This window comes from Cebus imitator, unplaced genomic scaffold, assembly GCF_001604975.1.
Source record: "Cebus imitator isolate Cc_AM_T3 unplaced genomic scaffold, Cebus_imitator-1.0 Scaffold98, whole genome shotgun sequence".
NCBI classification, from domain to species: Eukaryota; Metazoa; Chordata; class Mammalia; order Primates; family Cebidae; genus Cebus; species Cebus imitator.
The window spans coordinates 73,301-96,460 of NW_016107413.1; the positions used below are offsets into that span (position 1 = coordinate 73,301).

Sequence of the window (23,160 nt, forward strand, 5' to 3'; positions counted from 1 at the left end):
AACTAGGTATCTTTGGGAAAACATCATAAGAATCAAAACACACAAACCCAAGAATATTTACGGTTCATAAATTTGTTTTGACTCTTAAAGTTTAATAATGTACAACAATTAAGAGTGATGAGATGTTCAAGAATGTGGCTTTGACTACTCTACATATTTACTATTGAAAATGTGGAATAATACACATATTGAAAAACTTATTATCTCTAACTTGAAACTCATTATGAAGCATTTTCTTAGATTATTAAATAATCTTCAAAACCCTGATCATTTTGGCAGTCTAATATTTCATTTTATAGATGTATCTTAATTTGTTTATTCACTTAACACTGTGGTTAAGTTTAGGCTGTTTCAAATTTCTAAATGTTTCACTTAAAATAGAATACCTGCTTACCTCTACTTAAACGGCTGGTATTACTGATACCTGCTTCACCAGAACGTCTTAGGTCTTGCTCCTGTTGTAGTCTCTGAATCATGCTGTCCAGTGGGCTGATCTCCTGGTTTGCTTGCTGACTTAGAACTTGATTCAATCCTATGCAATACCACACAAAATATTAGGAATACTTTAGTTACTATTCAAACTACTTTATTCACCAACCTCACTTATTAGTTCAGAATTAAACATAAATTTTGCTTGAGAAAAAGACATAAAATGATCAACTGTAAATGACGGGAGTTATAGAAAAAAAAATAAAGAAAAAAATTTGTCCATCTTAATTTATCAAAAATAATGATGAGGATCATTGCTAACTTTTACTAAGTGTTTATCATGATTCAGATACTCATAATCCTTACGGTAACTCCATTAGGTATGTTTAAACAACTCCACTTTATAGATGAGAAAACCAAAATAACTATTTGAAGTCATACATCTAGCAAGTGGCAAAAGTAAGGTTTTCTACTTAGATCATAGTTTCTTTTAAAATTACAAATCTGATTACTCACTTTCTTAAAAAAAAAATTACTGCCTCATTATACGTTAGGAACTACGCTAGGTACTGGAGAACTAGTGGTAAATAAGGGACATGAAGATCCCTGCCCTTTAAAGAGCTAACATTCTGATGGGGAAAGTAAACAAAAAATCAGTCGTTAATACAGAGTATGAAAGAATGATGTTGAAATAAAGAAGGTGATGGTGGGTCAGAAAAATCAGAGAAGCCCTCTCGGAGAAGGTAGCATTTGAACTGAGATTTAAATTAGCTAGTCACGTAAAGAGCTAGATAAGGAACACTTCAGAAAGCAGGTAAGAGGTATGAAGGCTGTGAAGCAGGGAGAAATTTGTATTTTAACCCATCCAACTTTTCCAGCATTAATTCTTACTCATACCATTCATACAGGACCACTTGACTTCTGCCCTTCTAACACAAAAACACCTTCATGAACTGAAACTTTTGAACACAATATTCCCACTAAAAGGATAAACATAATCTCTAACTTACCATTCAATCACCAACTATTACTGTACCTCCATGATATTTTCTCTGTGAAATCTTTCCAAACTACTTCTGAAACAATTAGCTGTTACCTTTTCAGTCCTTAAATAGCCTAAACGTATCTAAGTACTCAGACCAATATAAAATATAAATGAAGCCCAAACTAGTGAGTTCCTCAAAAGCATGAACTGTTTCATTTATCTTAATATTATCTAAATCTAATACAATGCTAGGCATTAAGTGTTCACTCTTGCTGAATAAATTTTTTAAATATGTGTTATGAAATATATGAAAAATACTGCATGAGTATAAAGAAGGGAACAATTAGTATCAGCCATTTAGGTATATGAGAAGATCTGATCAGGTCAGAATTTTAGGGTGGGCTTAAATAGTAAGAAAAGATAGCAAAGATATTCTGTAATAAAGTTGTAGTAAGACAGGTAAAAGGAAAAGGAATTTGCATGTATTAAGTGCATAACATTATTTCATTTATAGGAGAAAACTAAAATTCAACAGGATAAAATAACTTATTTAAAATAACTGACTAATCAAGCTAGAAGTGGTAAAAGCAGACAAAGGTAAAAGTTCAAATGTCTCCTACTTCTTTCCTGGTTTGCTGTTAAAAAAAAAAAAAAAACATGTTGGAATACTGATGAATAATCTGGTATAGCTCAGTGTACAACTGAAAAAAAAAAAAACACATTTAAAGTATGTTGTACAGTGTCAATATTAACATGCCAATTTATTATTAGAATAGCTCAAATCTATTTTTCCCTATCTCTGAGAGATTTCCCAAAATACATTTTACTATCTAGAGAGCTAAGGTTTTTTGAAAAGCATTTTGCTTTTGTTCTATTTTTATACTCAATGTTCTAAAATATGACAAAAACATTTTTACTCTGAATTGTGAGAACTGGAACACTGAAAAATTTGTAACTCATTACAAAGCCATTATTATTATTGCTATGGGCTCTCTTATGGATACCAGTAACTGGCATTTACTTCATTTTTAAGATTATGCCTACTTTATATGAAAGAAAGAACAAGACTAAGAATCAGAGCTGAGGTTAGAGTCCCTGTGATTCCAAGACACAATACCATTAGGTTTTGAATTCTCTCAACTTGCAGGATTGGAATATCATAAATAAAAGGATTAAGTAAGATATTGTTTATGAAAGCCCTTTATAAACTAGTAAATGGATTTAAAAGTAATAATAATAATTAAATAGCACTGATACTTTAATAAATGAGCTTTTTCCTTATTTCCCTGTGTCTAAAACCCTAAAGTAGCTACCTATTTTGAGGCCTGGGCACAATCTGATTTTTGCCAATTCCTTTCCAAGAGAATGAAGACATTTCTCTTAATTTCAGTCCTATGACCGGAACTTCTCTAATACTGAAACTTATCTGAGTATCTGCCCACACTTCTCAAATACTACTTATTCTTTGAGTTCATGCTGTGTCCATGTACTGAGACATATTAATCTCACAAACTCCAGATATTCAAGTCCACTGGACTGGACTACTCTATGACTAACCACAGGAATGATTCCTTTAATGCTTCTTCTCACCCTCCATTCTAAGTGGACATGTCTAAAAGAGCAGTCCTTTCTATCCAAAACGCCCATCTTCATTGCAATTTCTTGCTAAGCCCTTTAAGAAAAATAAGATGCAGGTTTGAGATTGATTTTTTCTGTGCTGCCTACAGAATCTAATTTCATTATTTAAAAGTCACTCAAAACAAAAACTACTCAGAAGCTTTTGTCAATTAAAGTCTAGAGCTTAAAGTATTTTCATCAATACTTTTCTAGTCTAAAAATATAGAAGTATTCATAATGACACAACTGGTTTAACCTTCTTTACAGAACCTTTCAATTATTTTTACTTAATATACTAGTGCTACATTTCTTGTCAAAAGAAAGAGAGCAGTTTGAAGGCTTTGACTCCATTCTGACTCTCATTTAATTCTTCAACACTCCATTATATTTGACCAAAACAGCTCTGAATACTTTTCATTTTAATCTTACTTCCTATAAATCTTTAAAAGTTGATCACTTTTTAAAACATCTTCAATGTGAACAGGCCATCTACAATCTCTCTCACATCATACTACTATTCCCTTTAATAACATTCATTACAATTTGAACTATGTATTTGTTTATTCTAATAAACTATGTTTATCAATCTACGAACTCATTTCCATGAAAGCAAGTATCATGTTTGTTTAATTCACTGCTGAATAGCCATGGCTCAGCAGTGTCAGAGACAAAAGAGATTATCAATAAATGTTGCTGAATAAATGAACAAATTGACTTGTTTCACACCAAATACAGGAACTACCTTATTAATCCCTAGGAGTTACAAATGGATAATAAATCAAAATTATTGCTGTAAATCTCCAACGTTCCTTAATTTGTAATCCTTAAGTATGGTCAAACATCTGTACAGAACTATAAAACAATACTTTTACTTCTCATGCACTTAACAACTGAAAACAAAGTTTTACTCCATTAGGAATTTTAACAGTTGAGTGGGAAGAAGAAAATTTGACTGTCTAAGAAAATGAGCACCTACCTGAAGAAGTTACTCCCATCTGAGGGATGAGTTGTTCCTCCCTGCAATTTTCACGACCAGGAACTAATCTTTGATATCTTGATGGATGAGGATTACCATCAACGTCAACCAAAAAAGGGGGAGGCATAAGATGAGGTGCTTGCTGAGTCTGTTCATCTAATACAAAATTATTTGCATCGCGGATAAGTGGCCGATAATCACTATGAAAGAACATCTGATCTGCTATCTGTAAAAAGAAAAGTTCATAAAAGACTGGAAAAATAAAAATTTATCATTGTAGAAAAAAATCTACAACATTTCTAATAGAAAGCAAACATCTGAATACAAATCATGGTATTCGGCAACAATTTTTAAAATATTATTTTCCTAAACTAATTGTTAACAGGTCTTTTTATTTTCTACCTTAAGTATTATGATCAGAAAAGTAGCTGCTTTAAATTTTCCCTGAAACAAGGAAGAGATTATATACAGGAGTCCCCTCTTATTTGTAATCCATGGTTTCAGTTACCTGTGATCAACCTGAGTCCAAAAATACTGAACCAAAAATATGAGAAATAAACAACTCTTAAGTTTTAAACTGTGCACTGTTCCAAAAAGCATAATGAAATCATATGACATCTCACTTGGGACATGAATCATCCTTTTGTCCAGTATATCCACACTGTCTAGATATGCTACCCACCTACTATTGTATAGGAAAAACATAGTATGCATAGGGTTTGGTACTATCCAAGGTTTTAGGCATCTACTGGGAGCTTTGGAACATATTTTCTGTGGATAAGGGGAGACTACTACATAAAAAAGCTACCACTAGCTGGGCGTGGTGGCTCACGCCTGTAATTCCAGCACTTTGGGAGGCTGACGTTGATAGATCACGAGGTCAAGAGATGAAGACCATCTTGGCCAACATGGTGAAACCCCGTCTCTACTAAAATACAAAAATTAGCTGGGCATAGTGGCGCATGCCTATAGTCCTAGCTACTCGGGAAGCTGAGCCAGGATAATTGCTTGAACCCTGGAGGTGGAGGTTGCAGTGAGCCAAGACAGTGCCACAATCGCACCACTGCACTCCAGCCTGGTGAGGGAGCAAGACTCAGTCTCAAAAANAAAAAAAAAAAAAAAAAACACAGCTACCACTAAAAATAAGTTATACAATATTCACTTTTAAATTAAATGGTAAAATCAAATCGTCATAAATCATTCAACAGTATTTTTACTTCCACAGAGCTACCATGCTTTATCTTAAATCTTTAGGTATACAGTATGATTTATGTAATATTAATATAAAAATCAATGTAAAATTTTCTAAGAATTAATAAGTGTTTTCTTTAAATGTTTTGAGATGATATAAAATTATTAATAAAAACTCAACCTGGACACAAATTTTATTATGTAAAATTTCACTGGTTAATTTATAATTTTTTAAACTAAATGATAAACCACTCAATATTCACTATCATAACCTTTTATACCATTCCAACACAAATAAGCAATTTAATTCTTTTAGTCAATAATCTTAAAGTCAGGGTTTTTAACTGCTGAGCACAGTGGCAAAGGCCTGAAATGCCAGGTACAGTTATTTAGTAGGCTGAAATGAGAGAGGACTGCTTGAGACCAAGAATTCAAAGCCAGTCTAGGCAACATAGTGAGGCGTTTCAACCCAGCCCTGCAAAAAAACCCCAAAAAAACTGGACAGGATCTTTAACAAAAATCATGAGGTACAATCAGGTAATAAAATACATTTTTAAGAAACATATGAAAGCCACAGATTGGTATCCTAGATAAGTACATATTACCTGTATAAATAAAACATTTTACATTTCAAAGTCCCACTATGGATAACATCTTCCAACTCCAGTTTATATAACTCCTCATGTTAAAAATTCCAATCTAGATTGCTCCAGCAGGCTAAGTTTTTTTTTCTGAAATATGCAGATTTTTAGATAATAAGCCCTAATAAAGTGAGATTTAACTGCTGTCTTCACCTTCCTTTCCAAAACTAAAGTCTCCAAACTAATTAACATAAAATTCTTCAAATTTTATCCTGAATGTAAAAATGATGACTCTCACCGACTCCAAAAAAATACAACCCCTAAACATGCATTAAAAAAATAAGGACATAATGTATAGTCAACATACTCTACCTTGTCATACTTGCTACTGGACCCAAAGCCAAAAATTAAAAGATGTCCATGAGAGTTCTGACACCCTTCCTCTGCATCCAGCTTCAGCTCTTTCCTATATGCTATATTTTAACCAACTTTATTTCCCTCCAAAGTCTTCTGTATGAGAGTCTGTGCATGCAAAATGCTGACCATCAGGAGAACATTTGCAGTCAAATACTGCACCATGTCCTTGGCCTTCAATCTGAAATATATTTAACCAACAATAAGAAAAATGCCATTAAAATGTAAAGAACTGGTCACTATTATTACAATAATTTTATGATAAAAGTAGGATATATCCTAATGAAGTAAAGATAAAGTAAAACAAGCATAGTACAATAAAATTTACGAATATTCATGAAAAGTGCCAGATTAATAGCCTTGAAAAATACCCTATCCACAGACCAAACACACAATTCAGGAAATAAAAGAATACCAATCTCCCCCACCCATAGAATTCTGCTTCATGTTTTAAACTCAGATTTAACACATAATTACGTCTTACACTCCATCTATCTCCATTCAATCATGCCCTTTCTGCAAAAGCTGACATGTAGCAACTGTACAGATTTTTTGGTAACTCTTGGAAGTAGGAGGCAGAGATCACTGCTCAAATGACACTAGATTTTATTCTTTTTGGTAATAAATTCCCTGGTAGTCTGACTCATCTTTTAAATGGTGAATTTCAAAGGTTAAAGAAAAGGTTTTTTTTACCTGATAATTGTTTTCTGTTTTCCAGTTCCATTAATCCAGAACGAATGGGTTTCCTCCCTGCAACCTGTCAATCAAACAGAGGTGGCCAATCACCACTCTGAATTTTTTGCTCTCAGTGCTTCTTCAGACTACGTTCCAGTTGAAAACTTCTTTAGCAGTGTTCTGAAAGAGGTAAAAATTCTACCCTATCTAAAGCACATCTAGGGTCTGAATTTTAGAAACAACTAAAATAGGGAGTTGACTCCCTAACAAATAACAACTAAGGATGATTTTCAACAAATGCTACTGGATTTCTGGATTAGCAGAATCGGAACACACACACATTATCAGGTAAGAAATACCTCCTTTCTGTTCCGGTATCCACTGATCTAGAACGAATTGAGTTTTATTAGTAATATCCCAGGAAATGCTTGGAAAAGAGAAAGGTGATAACTTTCTTTCTTTATTATTAAAACTCTGGCATAAGGATGGATGTACAGTTCACCAAATACAGAAGTAAAATTCAGAAGAAGAATAACTGATTTCTCAAGGAAGGTTTGCATTTTTAGTAAAAAGAGAAAATACTTCTATAAAAGAAAGGACTTGACCTAAGAAGTTAATACAATACCACAAATGGGATTGCCTCAGAAAGAAAACTAGCTTTATCCTTTGGCTTACTAAAAAGAAGAAATGTGTGCATTTATTAATGCTGTTTTGGATGGTTACAATAATAGAAAAGAATAACTTTTTAAAAAATGTAACCATATTGGATAAAATTAGTAAAATTATCTAATGTTTAATACACACAAAAACTTATCATAAAAGAAAGAAAATGAATCACAAGTGAAACAGGATTATATTTCAAGTGTGAAGAAAGTTGGAGGATGATAAGATAGGAGAGGAAGGTGACTGATTGCAAGTCTACTTTAAAACAATTCAAAAACATAAAAGAATGTAACTATTTCTCCAGATTACCATAAGGGCACCAGTAGCCATACAGCCAGGTATTTGCCAAAAATGAAAGACTGTAAGTAGATAGATATTCAGGATTCAAGTATTTATTTTTCAGTGTTTTCCTAGGCAAATAAAAGTTATGTGAACTGTTATAAATAAGCAACCACATGAACAAAGTACACCTCTAAATGGACTTTCATATCCAAAGCTAAAAATTAAGTTATTGAAACTGCCTGAGCCATGTGTTGTTAAATGATTTTTTTAACTCAGTTCACTCAAAATTTTACAGAAGGCAAGAGAGAGAACAAAAAAAAGCAGCTACTTTGTAAATCTAATCTAATAAATGTTTCCAGAAGTGTAATACAAGTCTAAGATTACAAGTGTAATACAAGTCTAAGATTACAATTTTAAGTAGACAGTAGTACAGCAGAGTTTTGAAAGTAGTCCAATTTAGCAATTTCAAAGGAAATCTGATCAATGTTCCCATGCATGATATCCTTCATGTGTTGTTTAAATAATCTTGCTGTACATTTTTTCATTTTGAGGGTAAGGGTTGGGGGGCAAGTAGGACTGATCAACCCTAGACCAGTGTTATTTACCAGTGTTGCCACATTTACAGTTAGTAGATCTCTAAAAGAATATTTGGGGACAATTGAAACTTATAAAGTTCTAAAAAAGCAAAGAAAAAACAGCAATCATATTAAAGATGCCTATGTGTCCTACATAACACATTTTATTGTGAATATGGCAAGACAGTAGTAATTTTCTTGGTATAAGGCATCTGTTTAACTCCGAAGTGACTTTTATATGGAGAAAATGCAAGTACATTTCAATTATATCAGAAAAAAAAGAAAAATATTATTCTGATTAACCATTTATTAAAGAAGAAATTAAAATATCTGCTTTACTCACGAACCAGTTAGAAAAGGTGCCTCTAACCTCATCAATTAAAAGATCAACTCTCTATTTATTAATGGTTTCTCAGACAATAAACACCCATACCTATAAACTGCAGACTAGGTTTTCCAAGACCAGGTTTCCAAACAGTTGATCATGCAAAATAGGAAAATATTTTACTTCTCTATATAACCAAAAATATCCTAGCTGGTTTTAAAATATAAGATATGATTAACTAAGCCAACCAAAAGAAAAGAGTTTCATCTTTTTAAACAAGGGTCAAAGTATTTATGAGTAAGAATTCTCAAAGACAAAATTTTAAATGAAGGCACTATTTGAATATTCACATTTACTAGAAAGCAATGAGGCTTATCTTCAAAAATGAAAAGAAAGAAAATATCCTCTCTAACTAAATGAAAGGTATATGAGCCTATCATAAAATTAAATATACTACATAGAAAGAAAATGATCAAACATAAAATTTAATACTACATATAGTTTATGCTAGCTAGCACTTAACTGCAGTTGTAATAAAATAATTACAAAATAGAGTGAAATTACTAAGTAATGACAAATTATCAAAGTAAGTGCATTTAGATGAACTATTCCTCTAATAAAATCAAGTATGCTTGTTATGCATTATTTTGGACATATATAAAGACCAAATAGAACTCATAAACATTAAATACCAATAAGGTTTAGCTGAGATAATCTATGAGACAGTATTTACTAGTAACTGGAAAAACTTCAAAAAGAGTAATAGGAAGAAAAAGAAATAGAGGTATATTCAGTAATTATGGTAAGTATTTTATTTTTAAAAGGAGGAAATAAGAGGATCAGATGTGTTAAAATAATGACTCCCTTATTAGAAAATTCTCATACTAAAGAATTCTATGAATACTACCAGTAAACGAGTAGTATAAACTTGTTAGGCATTTAGAGACTTATACTGAACTTTAAAGAAATTAAATGACACAAAAATTTATGAGCTAAGAGCTCTGATAAGGACAGACTCATAAATAAAGAATACTGATACTTTTTCTGAGGAAGGGTAGTATACACAACTTCTAACATAATTCTTGTGAAGTAGAAAGATGAATGATTACACAGAGGAATGAGGTCGAAGACCTAAGATATCTCTCCATCAGTAATAGGTAAATCACCTAATATGGGTGGAATGATGAAGATAAATTACCTCTAGAGTCCACTCCTAAAATCCTATCATCTGAGGTACAGGAAAAGTACACTGAAAAAAACTGGACAAATCTGGAGTTGAAGTATATTAAAAGCAGGATGCAGACTAAAATTCTAGGGTGTAAATTATATCAATCATGAAGAACATACATATAGTGAATATGAGAAGTACATGCTTCTAGAAAACCTCAACACAAAGTAGGAAAGTTAAAAAGTATGGGCTATCTTAGGCAGAACCATCCTCTCCTAGTTATTTCAATTGTATTAGCAGGGTCAGTTTGTCTTGCTCTTTTTTTTAAACATGTCATTGATTAGAAGAAAGCATCTTACCTAGGAAATACTCCAAAATTTAAAATTATGCAAACTTTAAAATACCCTAAAATAATTTTATGAAATACTCTCTTATACCAAGAATGAAAAGAGCTGAGAAATGGAATTTATGCTAAGAATAACACTTAAGAAGTCCTTCCTTATCTATCAAAAACACTTTTAGGTTAGAGCTTGCCGACATAAGGAAAAATATGTACACTAGATACAAAAGAGACTCAGATGTATGTTTAAAATAAGTATTAGATACTGGCCAATATGGTGAAACCCCATCCCTACTAAAAATACAAAAATCAGCTGAGCATGGTGACGTGTGCCTGTAGTCCCAGCTACTCAGAAGGCTGAGGCAAGAGAATCGCCTGAACCCAGGAGGCAGAGGTTGCAGTGAGCTGAGATCACAACACTGCACTCCAGCCTAGGGACAGAGAGAGACTCTGGCTTGGTGGAGTTGGGGGAGAATGCGTTGGCTATCTTCTCATTATGTAAACAAAGACGATTTTAAAATAAACTATCCAAATTCCAACAGATCAGATGTTATCTAATTACTTTAAAATATTGTTACTGCATGGCTGTTTTAATATTGAAAATGCTTTAACTAATGCCAGCATAAAAAAGGAAACTGCTGGACTTGATTTGATAAAATCAGTGGATCAAATTATTACATAAAAGGGGAAAAATTATTACATAAAAGTGATTCTGAAAAATCAGCTCTAGATGTTCATCAAAAGAAAAATATTACCAAAATAAATATCTTCAAATTTAAGAGCATTTTGTACCCATATTCTGATTTCTCCAGGGAAAGCAATACTATTGATTAAACCTCCCGTGTGGCTTATCCTCTTTTGGTCTTTCTGGCATATTAGCATAGCGTGTCTTCCTTGATACACCCTCTAGAGATTATGACCTCTTTTCCATTCTGCTAAACATATGAGCATTTTCCAAAGTTTACTTCTAAGCCTTCTTCACTGCCTTCTCCTGTTTCCATGAGGAAGTTAACTATATTCTATAGGAAACACTTCAACATTTTCTTCTTTTTACTTCTATCCCCTCTAAGCATTCTATCTCCAAGTGCTAGCTGGCCATTTCCACATAGGTAGTCCAATACAATAAACATTATTACAAATAATAAAAAGAAGTCAGTTCTCCCTTATGTCTTTCATATTTCTATTAACAAGGTCACCCGGACTTAACAGTCTATAAACACATTTATTAAATCTTTCCTCCCCATCACCCTATGGCCAAAATTCCCGTATCAGTCACAAAACACCAAGTCATATATGTATTTTTTTCTTTACAAATTTCCTACCAACTACCTCTATAGTTTTTCATGACTAAAGTAGTTCTCCTCACACTTATTCAGTTTTATACCTGAAATAGTACTACTGACAACCAAACTATTTTTCTCTTAGCTTCTTGATCAGCCTATAAAATAATTTACAAAAGCCCCCACAATGTTCATAGGTACTTATGCCTATGAGATCATTTGAAGTCATTGACAGTTCATCTCAATTTCTTTTTTTTTAATCATTATTTCCAAAATCTGTTGCAAACAATTTTCTAAATAACTCTATGAACATGTCTTGACATTTATGTTGTTATTTATAATGTTCCTCTTATTTATAAAATTCATTCTCTTATTGACTCAATTCCTATTTATCTTTCAAGGCATAGTTCAAATTCCTCCTCCTCAACACAACTTCTCCAATCATCCGCCCTGATGTGATCCCTGATCTTAAGATACAGCAATTATCTTTCCTCATTTGTCATGTTACCATTTGAAATTATCAATATTTATCTCTTAACATATATTTTGTATATTTTATCTCCCCACTTTAACTGTAGACTGACTAAAAATAAAGACCGTGTCTTATTCTCCCTTGTGGTCCTCATATTTTGTGCTTAACACAAAATAAAAGACTCAAATTTAAACAATCAAATATTTGTTAATCAAAATATCTTCATCTGCATATTTGTATTTTGTATAATTTCATATACTTTCTCTTGTAACTATCAAATCTCAAATACTCTTGTGATAGCAGGTCATGGACTAGGTCAAAGAATTACTACTAAAAGTAATTCACTAAATATAATGCAGTATGAGAAGCTGAAGAGACAAACTCACATTCATGGCAACAGATTAAGATGCCTTTGGTATCAAGATATATACATGTATCTAAAACCTGAAAGAAAGTGATGATAACCAAAGTGTATGAGAAGACCGAAGGTACTTCCTTACCCAAAGAAGCTGAAACATAGACTGGAAGCATCAGCGTCCTTTAACACAGAGAGTATAAATATAGAACATTTTCTTGTTAGATGATGATAGGAGGAAAGGAAGGAAGGAAAGAAAGAAGGAAGGAAGGAGCGAAGGGAGGGAAACGGAGGGACAGGAGAGGGAGAAAAGAAGAAAAGCAAGAAAGAGAAACAGAAAGAGATTCTTATCCTGATTCACAAGAGATAACACAATTGAGACATATTTATTTTGAGCTTCTCTTTCTCCCTTTCCTAGATCTATAGAGCTACAATCATTTAAAACTAAAGTACAGGTCACACTGAGAACATGTTAACATCAGAAGAAGTATGCATGTACAAAAATTCTGGGTGGTGGATTGGCAGCCTCTGCTCGTTTGGAACGTTGCAAGGAGAAATATATTGTTCTGGATTAGTGGACACTGGAACTTTTTTTTTAAAAAAATCTCAAGTAAAAGAAAGGTTAAGAGAACAATTACAAAAATAAGGATAACTTTAATCAAATAAAAACTTATTTGGAATTTACCCATGAAACAATGAAAGTAAAGCAAAAACCAAATTCCACAAAACTGCTTTCTATCAAGAGACATACTGTACTCTTTGATTAAAATCAAAACCAGACAGGAGGTAACAAACTACAGCTTTGAATAACATGACGGAAATAGATAGGGAGAGAGATAGAGACATAGCTAGGGCTACAGAGAAAAGAAAGAGTAAGATAAATAAAGCGAAACCACCAGAAACATGAGGAAAGCTATTAAAAACATGGAGTCCACAAATTCAACTCCAAACAACTTTTATTTACTATTTGATATTCAAATGGCCTAGTACTAAAAAATGTGAAAAGTCTCTTTCTGTATCTTTTCCAATTAATTTAATATTCATTTAGTTAAACTCGGTTAAAACTTAGATATACTATGATAATTTAATGGGTGAAAAAAGGCCATAAAACAATTTATATTTAGGAACTTTTAAGGTTATAATAAACTTATACACCTGGCAACCTCTTTCACACAAGGCCCTCAACTTTAGCCCTGAGAGTCTGCACACATTTTCAAGCTATTTCTGGGAACAATTTATCTGCCTTTTAGCATTTAATGGGCATATAAAGCCTTCAGAGTTTAGAACAACTTTCATCAAAACAAAGCTATTCTGATGTTTACCTCCTGCCAATGCCAAACAAATGTGGGCTTACTAAATTATACCCAACTATTATGGTTTGGAATATTCTTAATATACACTACTTGCTTCAATAAAATATCCAAATATATACTACTTTTCCTCTGAATACTCAAGTTATGTAAGGACTGTTCGGCTGAAATGTAAAGAAATAACTGATAAAAGTACTGAAGACCTAGAATTCAGTGTTTTTTTTTTTTTTTTTTTTTTTTTTTTTTTTTTTTTTTTTTTTTTTTTTAAGTTGTCTCATAATTTCCTCTACAAAACTCTCTTTGTCTTCTTCCCCTGGTTCATTTAAAAAAGAAAAACAACAACAAAAAGAACCACTTTTTGTTGTTGGCTTTTGCAATAAGTATTTTTAAAAGTATATTTTATTTTTAGCTGAAGTTAAGATAACAGAAAGGGTAGGGGGAGTACAGGCTACATGTTCTATCTATTCCATTTCATGCCCTATGTTAGCCTCTTTTAAAACATCATCTCACACGTCATACTCTTCTTGTAAGTACAAAAACAAACCCAGCACCTACTCCCCAACTGCTTTTATCATTGAGATCCTCTATTAGGAGGAAACTCAGCAGTAAAAATAAGAAAAACAAACCCATCAGTCTTTCTGGAGAATACCACTTGAAAGTTGAGAATCCATTTAAAGATTTCAGAATGAAGTCAATTATTTAAGCATGTAAGAAGTAAGTATCTTTATCTCAATTCCCAATCTCAAACTCTTTAGTTTGTTGACAACTTTAGATGGTCCCAAAATAAAGCATAAATTTTTAAACCATGGATTGATACAGAAAAAAATTAGAACATTTATTAGAATGACTATCAGTGCAATATTAAAATATTAATGTCTTATAATCCGCTATTTAAAAATTATTAAAACGTAATTACTACGTATCAAACAGGCATTTGAAAGTTTACCTTTCACATGAAAGCCTTTTTAATATTACAGGATTTTTGGCTATTTCTAAAATTTCAAAAAAAGAATTTACATTTCCATAATTGCACAAAATTATAGCAAAATGTTGACAAATACAAAATACTAAATTATATGTTACATGATTCCCATTATTTTTTGCAAAAGTATTATAAATTTCCAATGGAAAATTCAATTGTTATTCAAAAAGGGACAATATTAAAGTATTCTCAAAATACACTTGATCAAAACCTGTATTTAAGAAATTTGTACATAAAATTGTTATTTTAAAGGTATAGTCTATATTCCTTATTTTCTAGCTGTAGGCAGAATGGTGAATTTACTTATCTGTTTTATAAACTTCAGCTTTAACAGTCACATGAAATATCATTTATCTTTAAAATATTTCACATGACTTTCACTATTTCTAGTCAAAACAGGAGTATTCCAACAGAATTATTCATCCTCTAATATATCAAAGCATTACATACGACTAGAACCTTCACAAGGGACTAAAAAAATTATTTACTAAACTAAACTTGTGATTACTACTGCAACTTAACTTCAGGGATTAAATCTGTATGCGATCAAATATCGTGGTATTTTACTAACTGAAAAACTTATTGATTAGCTACACAGAGCCAAATAGCTGTAATTATAGCCAAAACTCAAAATTCATGAGAGCAAGCAGTGAGAACACAGGCCCTCCCTTGAATTGTTTCTCTTTATTTTCTTAATAGCAATGCTGAATGCTTTATCTTTCATTTGCCCATAAATAAAACAAGCAATGAAAAGAACAAAAGAGTGAAGAGCAAAAAAGAAGTAGGGCAATTAGATAACTCATAAGAGACAGACAGGAAATAAAATTAAGGTAAAGAGTAAGATGTCAAAAGATCCACTCAGAGTTATTACCATCATGAAAACGTTTCTTTAAGGACGTATCACTAATTGCGTATAGTTAGAAGTTAGCTATGCAGTAACAGTGACAAAAGCTCAAAAAGCCAACCATGATTAGATTTGAATATATTAGCAACAGCCAGAATCATGAGTTTATGCCCAAATGCCCGCATAATAGTTGTGTGAACTCAGTAAATTTGGGCAAAGCACTTCATCTCTGTAAGGCACAGTTTCTTCCTTCTGAAGACCAAGAACAATAAAATCTATCTTGATTATCTCACAAGGTTTTCATGAGACCCAAAGGAGGTAAAATATGTGGGAACCATTCAATATCACATAAAAAATTAAAGGTAGTATCTTTATTTTAATGAGAATAAGGGTGGCTCACTTTCTGTTTTCTTAATGCAGGATATATTTTTTAGCCTTTCTGGTTTATGTTTCACTCATAGTCTGCAATTCTATGGATACCACCCATTTCAACTTATATCAAGTTGTTTCTTCTGCCCTTTATAGGTTTTTCTATCTCTTATCCACAAAAAGAACCAGAAAAATATCCTCATCTAAAACTCTTATTTAACAATAAACAATTTTTAAGGCAGTAATATAATTAACTAATTTTTAAAAGTATATATTATGGCTGACCTGTCCTGGTTACATTAGTAATTTTTATTGGTCTAAGAGCAAATCACTTAACTCTCAAGGTGCTGTAGTTTTTGTACCTACTGAAAAGGTAGAATATTAGTGTGACCACCTTACCTGATAAAGGAAAATTCACCTTTGTAACTGAAAAGTTAAGGCAGTATTCAATTATGAGAGAAAAGTTTCCCTCCAAGCCCTCTACCAATATAATAATGCCCTTTGGAAACACAAAACTACTAAATGAAGCCACTAGTATATCTAGAGCCCACATATTTTTTTTTTTTTGAAGCTATAAAGACAAACTGAGAAATGACTAATTTCCTTATTCAACAGATATTCCAAAAAGGAGCAAATTAGAAAGTATAGAAAAGAAGAAAACATTTTTACTAGCATATTGACAGATTTGCTTTTTAAAACACCTCCATACAATCACAAAGGAAATCCATCCATCCATCCATCACTAACAAGTGCACACCAAATAATTAACACTGTTTTCTAGAAACAGAGGTTTTACAAACCTTATTTCTTACTGAATGTATACGAAGGCATAGCCTTAAAGATAGCTTATTTCCCTGACTAAAAAATTAGCTGTTATATCTGCATTCTCACAACATAGAAATAACTTTACTCTGATTATTTTCAATCAAGCATAGCATCACATACATATAATTTTTTCACAGACCATTATTTCACAAACAACTGTTTTGTGAAATAATTTATTCGGCAAAATAATTCTGACCCTATGTACTAATTGTATGTTTTATGGTTCATTACTAAAGGTTTCTATAATTTTTTTTTTAATTTAAACATGCTGAAATACTAGAAATATATTTTTTTCTTTTGTTCTCTGTTGAATATTTCTAATACACAGAATGTAGAATTTTAAAAAATATGATTGCATAAGCTGCTTGAGGAGACCTTTATATTTCATACAGTTGTTGGACAGAAGTGGAAACACTGCTTCATAAGCTGTATGTGATACATTAAAACATTGTAATTCAAATGCTCACCAAATTACGTTAAACTCTAAGAACCAAAATGTGGAAAGAAAGGAGTATCAACTCAAATATTAATATGCTACCATTTGATTAAAAGCAGGAAATGCCTGATTCTTTGGCTCTAATTTTAAAATCAACGTACTGGAATCAAGTTCTGTTGTGTCAGAAGACTAAAAAAGTATAATACAATCTAAGTATTTATTTATAATTTCTTCACATGGTTTTCCAAATATTTTTTCTCCTCTATATTGTATCTTCATACTTGTAAATTTCCAACGTTTCACTGCTAAAACTAATAAAACTAAAACAGTTATCACAATGTACAGATACTGTAATACATACAATTAATTTTCTTTTACATTCAGCATGTCAATAAAGGTGTGGAATAAATCATTCTTTATTGATGGAAATTTAAAGTCAAAATAATAAACCAATTTTTAAATGGATTTCCTTTGTGACAGGCAGAGTACTTTTGTCAAAAAGCTCCCAAATCTTTAGCAGGTATAAAATGAAGAGACTGATAATTACCATATTGAAATAAGATCGTATTTTGACTCCTCTTGCCAGATCCCACACTATCACGTTTCCATCATGACCAGCAGAAAAGAGAACTCTAGGGTCGAATGGGTGTGGTTCGAGAACAAACACCTCATCTTCATGACCCTGGAATAGTTTTGAAGTGTCAAGGAATCACAGATATTAAAAAAAGAAAGAAAAACAAAATACAATGAAACATCAATATGGCACTATTTCTAGAAACAGAGTTTTATGTATTATTAAATTGGCAAAAATCTTTAAATTTGTCTTGTATAAATAACAATGAAACTGAACTAATATCATTGTCCAGGCCTTTGCTATCATCTAGTAAGACATGAGACTACTGTTAGTGGATCTTTTCATTATGAAAAAACAGCAAATATCTACTATACATTTCCAAGCCAAACCTGTTTAACTGCATTGTTAAATTATTCCCAATCACTTGCAAAGCCCTGTTACACCAGCAAGCAAGAGTTTTTAGCTAACATGAAAGACTTTATTCCTCAATGAGAATATTTCATTCTATAGTGAGGCTTCAATTATATCAAATAAAATTAGAATTCTTTTCTCACCATCAGGACATGAATTAGTTGACCAGTGTAAGAATTCCAAACTTTCAGAGTCATGTTATTAACTGCAGTTATAACTGTATTGTCATGTCGATCCCAAGCTACCATAGTAACTTTCATTTTTGTGATTTTATCTTCTATTCCTTGAAGGTTTTGGCTGAAAATGAGGAAGTATTTGTTTATACTATTTAAATACTGACACAAAAAAACCATATAATCTATAATTTGTATTTATATTCATTAACCTAATAACTGTCACTTAACAGTAACTGAGAAGTTTGAATCAACATGGAATGATGATAAAAATCCCTGCACCAAGTCAGGAAATCCAGTATTTCCACAATTCCAGCACTTCTAAATCATTAGTAACAGATGATCGTGCATGAATATCACTGCTATAACTCTATCTAGATCTAGGAATTCTGTGCCATGCTGCTCACTCTCCACCTTTTACTGTTGCTGTCATCCCCTGCTGACTGTTCTGCTTTCCTATCCATCTGAGATGACTAAACATACAAATGGAAAAAATGATAAAATATTAAAACCAAAATAACAGTTACAACACGGAGTATAATTTATCTTGGCTGAGGAAACCACTGGATATAAAATATTGTCCCTCTGTAATAAATGAAACATAGTAAGTTCTGGCTTCTGAAAAAAATATTTAAAAATTATTCTTACAGTGCTTTTATCATCCCCTTAAAAAAAATTAATGCAGCGATCTCCTCAAATATGCCAATGAATCATTTCATAAAAATCAACACTGCTCATCTCCAAATGCACCTATAGTTATTGCAGAAAAGTAGTAATTTTAACATGACATATAATTTTATAGGCTGAGTCACTCCAACCTGCGCTATAACATACTTTAAATAATCAATATCTACATAATATTTCAAATTTGACTTCTTACCCTGCTGGACGAGTAGCCATATCCAACAAAATGCTCTTCCATTCTCTTCGTTTAAATTGCCAAATGCGTGCTGTCCCATCACGACTCCCACTTACAAACCTATATTAAAAGGAATTCAATCCCCCAAAGAAAAAATCACATATGCTTCACCAAAATACACTTTTCCCAGAGATCTCGTTTAAAAAGACAGCATTCATCTTTATTTATACAGCATTCTAAAAACTTCTGAAACTTTATGGGCTTTTTTGGAATTTTATATACAAATGTTCCAATTTTCATGACTAGGTCTCAAAAATAACATTTTCAAAAATGATTTCAGGTTACTATACACTATTCCAGAAACAAAATCAGTATTTTCCAAGGAAAAACAGTAATTTTCCTCTCAATATTAAAGAATCTGACTTACTCTACTCAAGGTATAAGAAGCAATTTTATTTCCTTTTATAACAAGAACATGGGAAAATTTACACAATATCATCAATAAACAGGTCTGCCTCAAGCATTATACTGTGACACTTTTCCAATCCATACCAAAAGCTTCTCTATATTTTGATACATATCTGGAACATATAAGGTAGTTTAAAAAGCAGTTATTGGCCAGGCACGGTGGTTCATGCCTGTAATCCCAGCACTTTGGGAGGCCGAGGCGGGCAGATCACAGGGTCAGAGATCGAGATCATCCTTGACAACATGGCGAAATCCCATCTCTAGTAAAATATAAAAAAATTAGCTAAGCATGGTGGTGAACACCTGTAGTCCCAGCTACTTGAGAGGCTGAGGCAGGAGAATTGCTTGAACCCAGGAGGCGGAGGTTACAGTGAGCCGAGATCGCGCCACTGCACTCCAGCCTGGTGACAGACTGAGACTCTGTCTCCCAATAAAAAAAAAAAAGCAGTTATTACTAAAAGAGTCGAAGTATACTAACATTATTAAAAATAAAATAAAGACGTGTCTATGAATGTGAAGGCTATAATCACTTTTAAGTATAACTGGTCAAGATCTTTATTTTAGGTAGGTGATTATTTCCCACACAACTCTAAATAAATCCTGAATACTAAAATTGTCTTTATTTAATAATTTTAAAGTTAGAATTAAATTAGACAAATATTTTACCTGTTACTAGTGTTGGAAAACTGGATACTGTCAACTTTGTCCTATATATAAACAAATAAAAAAGTGGGTGCTGAATGTAAACTGTTAGACTCACATAAATTATACTCATCTAATTCTTTTCACCAATACTTACAGTATGAAACTCCAATTCTGATATTTTCTCTGGCTGACCTGATCCAAAAAAATAAACCCGAATAATATGATCTGTGCTTCCCGTTGCCAGAAACATTCCACCTATGAAGAAAAAAAGCAATTACTTATTAGTAAAACATAACTTCAAAATCTCTGAAAATTAGATAATAAAATGTAAGCAAAATTACAATATATACTGAATTAATATTTTACTCCAAAAGCATTCACATTTATCCAAATATATAGCATATCTAACTGAAATTTAAGAAAGAAATTTAGGAATGTATCTTGGGTGACTAGAATGAATTTTTCAATGTGTACAGAAGTAAAGCTTTGCTTAAAAATAATTTCACTAAATTATATAACTATAACATATTAAAATTATCATTCATTTTCTCTCTCAACTTGGCTGAAATTTTTCTCTTGTCTCATTTCCCATCTGTCAAAATCTTATCAAGCTTTTAAGGCCCAACTCCCTCAGTGACTTTTCTTTACAAACTTTGAAATGAAATGAGGCTGCCCTCTTCAGAACTCCCTTAAGACTTTGTTTTGTAGTACATTCATTCTACCTTGCATTACAGTTATTTCTATATGCAGTGTACTCGAGTCATACTCTTCCACAGTATTGAAAGCAATGCCTGTATATAATGAAATACTTAGCTACTTTTGCTAAATAATCTACCCACTAACCCCTTAAAAAAAATCAAACTGTCTTTGAAAAATGAGTAAAAATTCAGAGTACTCTGGATGCATGCATGGGGCCTATATTTGTGTGATTACTACAAGGAACACTGAATCCATAGCAGTGACACTGGAAATCTGTACGTCAGAGAATGAAGATGTTTGGATATTAGTATGGCAAAAACAGAGTCACTTCATCAGTTTGCTATCCCTTATCTCAAGTAATACTCCATCCACAATCATAAAATAAGCAGAAAAAGTAAAACTAAAACTAAAGGTAGGAGGAACAGGTATTAGACACTATTCAGATCTACTCATGTTTAAGTTTCTTGTCAGTTTACTATAAATATCCAGATTTCTTTAATAACTTGTTTAAAAACACCCTAGCATCTATTCCAAATGCTGCTGCATAAACACAAATCTGAATTGGAATCTTGGCATGATTACACAAACACTTTTTAAAGAGCAAATAACAATATATAGCAAATTAACTAATAAAGATACATAAATATCAATCAAATTAATTTTACTCAACTATAGAATACCTCCAAAATCCATGAAAACATAAACCAGATTTAAAATACTGTTCTTACAATGAAACAACTATTTAAACATTCATTCTTTAACAGAGTCAATTTTGAAACTATTCTCCTGCTAGAACATTATGGTCTTCTTAAAGAAAAATATTAGTTATGTGATTCTATAAACTAAACTCTTGCATAATTGAAGTATTTCTAAAAGTTTATAATAATTCTCGGTTGCTTATTAGCAGTGACATATGTATAAGAACATCATTTATAATACAACAGTAAATATTTCCCAAAATATTATGTGCTGCACTAGGTTTCTAAATGAATAACTTTAAACGGAAAATACGAATGGGGTAATCTTACCAGCACTAAAAGAAGAACAGATCATTTGAACTCCAGGCCGAGGGCGCTCTGTAAATTTTGCAGGTCTTGGGCTATAATACAAAAAATAAACAATTAAAAATACCCTAAAGGAACCAATAGTTTCAAAAAATAATCCACAGAAGGACAAAATTGAGAAGCAACAGATGGCTCCCTTCCTAAAAACAACTTAGAAATCATTATGTGTCATAAATCAGCAGACCTTGTAGAACTTCTAGCTAGATACAGATTTTGTAGGAGCTCCTGATTACACAATTACATAAATGGAACAATCCTGTCACTCCAGACATACAGTTACTAGTTACACTTACTTCTAATCAAATTTAAAATGTTCTCAGTTTTTCATACAGAATAGCAATGTACATAATAAGAAACTAAGCTATTCACAAACAAAACGCACTAGTAAAATAGGTGCTGTGTCTGTGCCTTATACATACCACCAATAACTGAACTTTTTCAGTATTTTACATTGTTAATTAAGCTTCTCCTTCTTTAACATACTAATGTGATAAAACATGTCCTTTAAGACCCCCAAAAGTAGGAATATTACACTTATCCTCATGAAAATCTGAAGATAATCTGGCTTTTATGTCAACTATAATGCTCAAAGTAGCAGTCTATAGAAAATGGGTTACACTCAGCTATATTTACATTAATTGCACAACTATATTATAGATTACAGATTTTATAATACTAACGATATTAAATGTTTAATGTTATAGTCAACCAAATGAGAAAAAGAAGATTTCTATCAAACTAGCTGTATACATTTAACAGTGTATATGTAATGTTCCAATATACTGATTATATTTGAAGCCCTACTTACTTCACAGTTCTTCTACACTATTTGAGGAAATACAAAAATAATTAGAGCCTTAAGCCTATATAACTTTCACAATCTTAAATTCAGAGTTTTTGTTTTTTGATCATTTACTAGAAAAAGGTGTATAGGTAAAATATTTCTGAGCTATAAGTTGGTGCAAAAATAATTGCAGTTTCTGTCATTTTTTTTTTTTTTTACTTTTTGCTAATAATGGCAAAACCTCAATTATTTTTCACCAACCTAATATTATATACATTCTGAGCAGTAAAAATTATCCTTTATACTGATACAGAATGCAATGAAATGTTAACAATTTTAAAAATAAGTTTGTGCATAGTTTTAAATTATTATTTTCAACAAATTCTATT

At 31.8% G+C, this 23,160-nt stretch overlaps 1 protein-coding gene across 6 annotated transcripts in view; it reads right to left on the reverse strand.

The window, feature by feature from the left end:
- LOC108309848 (pleckstrin homology domain interacting protein) overlaps positions 1-23,160 on the reverse strand; it is a 144,491-nt gene that overhangs the window by 58,277 nt on the left and 63,054 nt on the right. For all 6 annotated transcript variants that reach the window (XM_037741289.1, XM_017536401.2, XM_037741288.1 and 3 more), the window contains 10 exons: positions 21,952-22,022; positions 20,379-20,479; positions 20,246-20,286; positions 19,133-19,231; positions 18,223-18,376; positions 17,642-17,776; positions 6,302-6,374; positions 6,152-6,207; positions 4,008-4,233; positions 395-532 (listed from right to left, as the gene is read on the reverse strand). In XM_037741289.1, the coding sequence (XP_037597217.1) occupies positions 395-532; positions 4,008-4,233; positions 6,152-6,207; positions 6,302-6,374; positions 17,642-17,776; positions 18,223-18,376; positions 19,133-19,231; positions 20,246-20,286; positions 20,379-20,479; positions 21,952-22,022 (1,094 nt within the window). The remainder of the gene's footprint in view (positions 1-394; positions 533-4,007; positions 4,234-6,151; positions 6,208-6,301; positions 6,375-17,641; positions 17,777-18,222; positions 18,377-19,132; positions 19,232-20,245; positions 20,287-20,378; positions 20,480-21,951; positions 22,023-23,160) is intronic.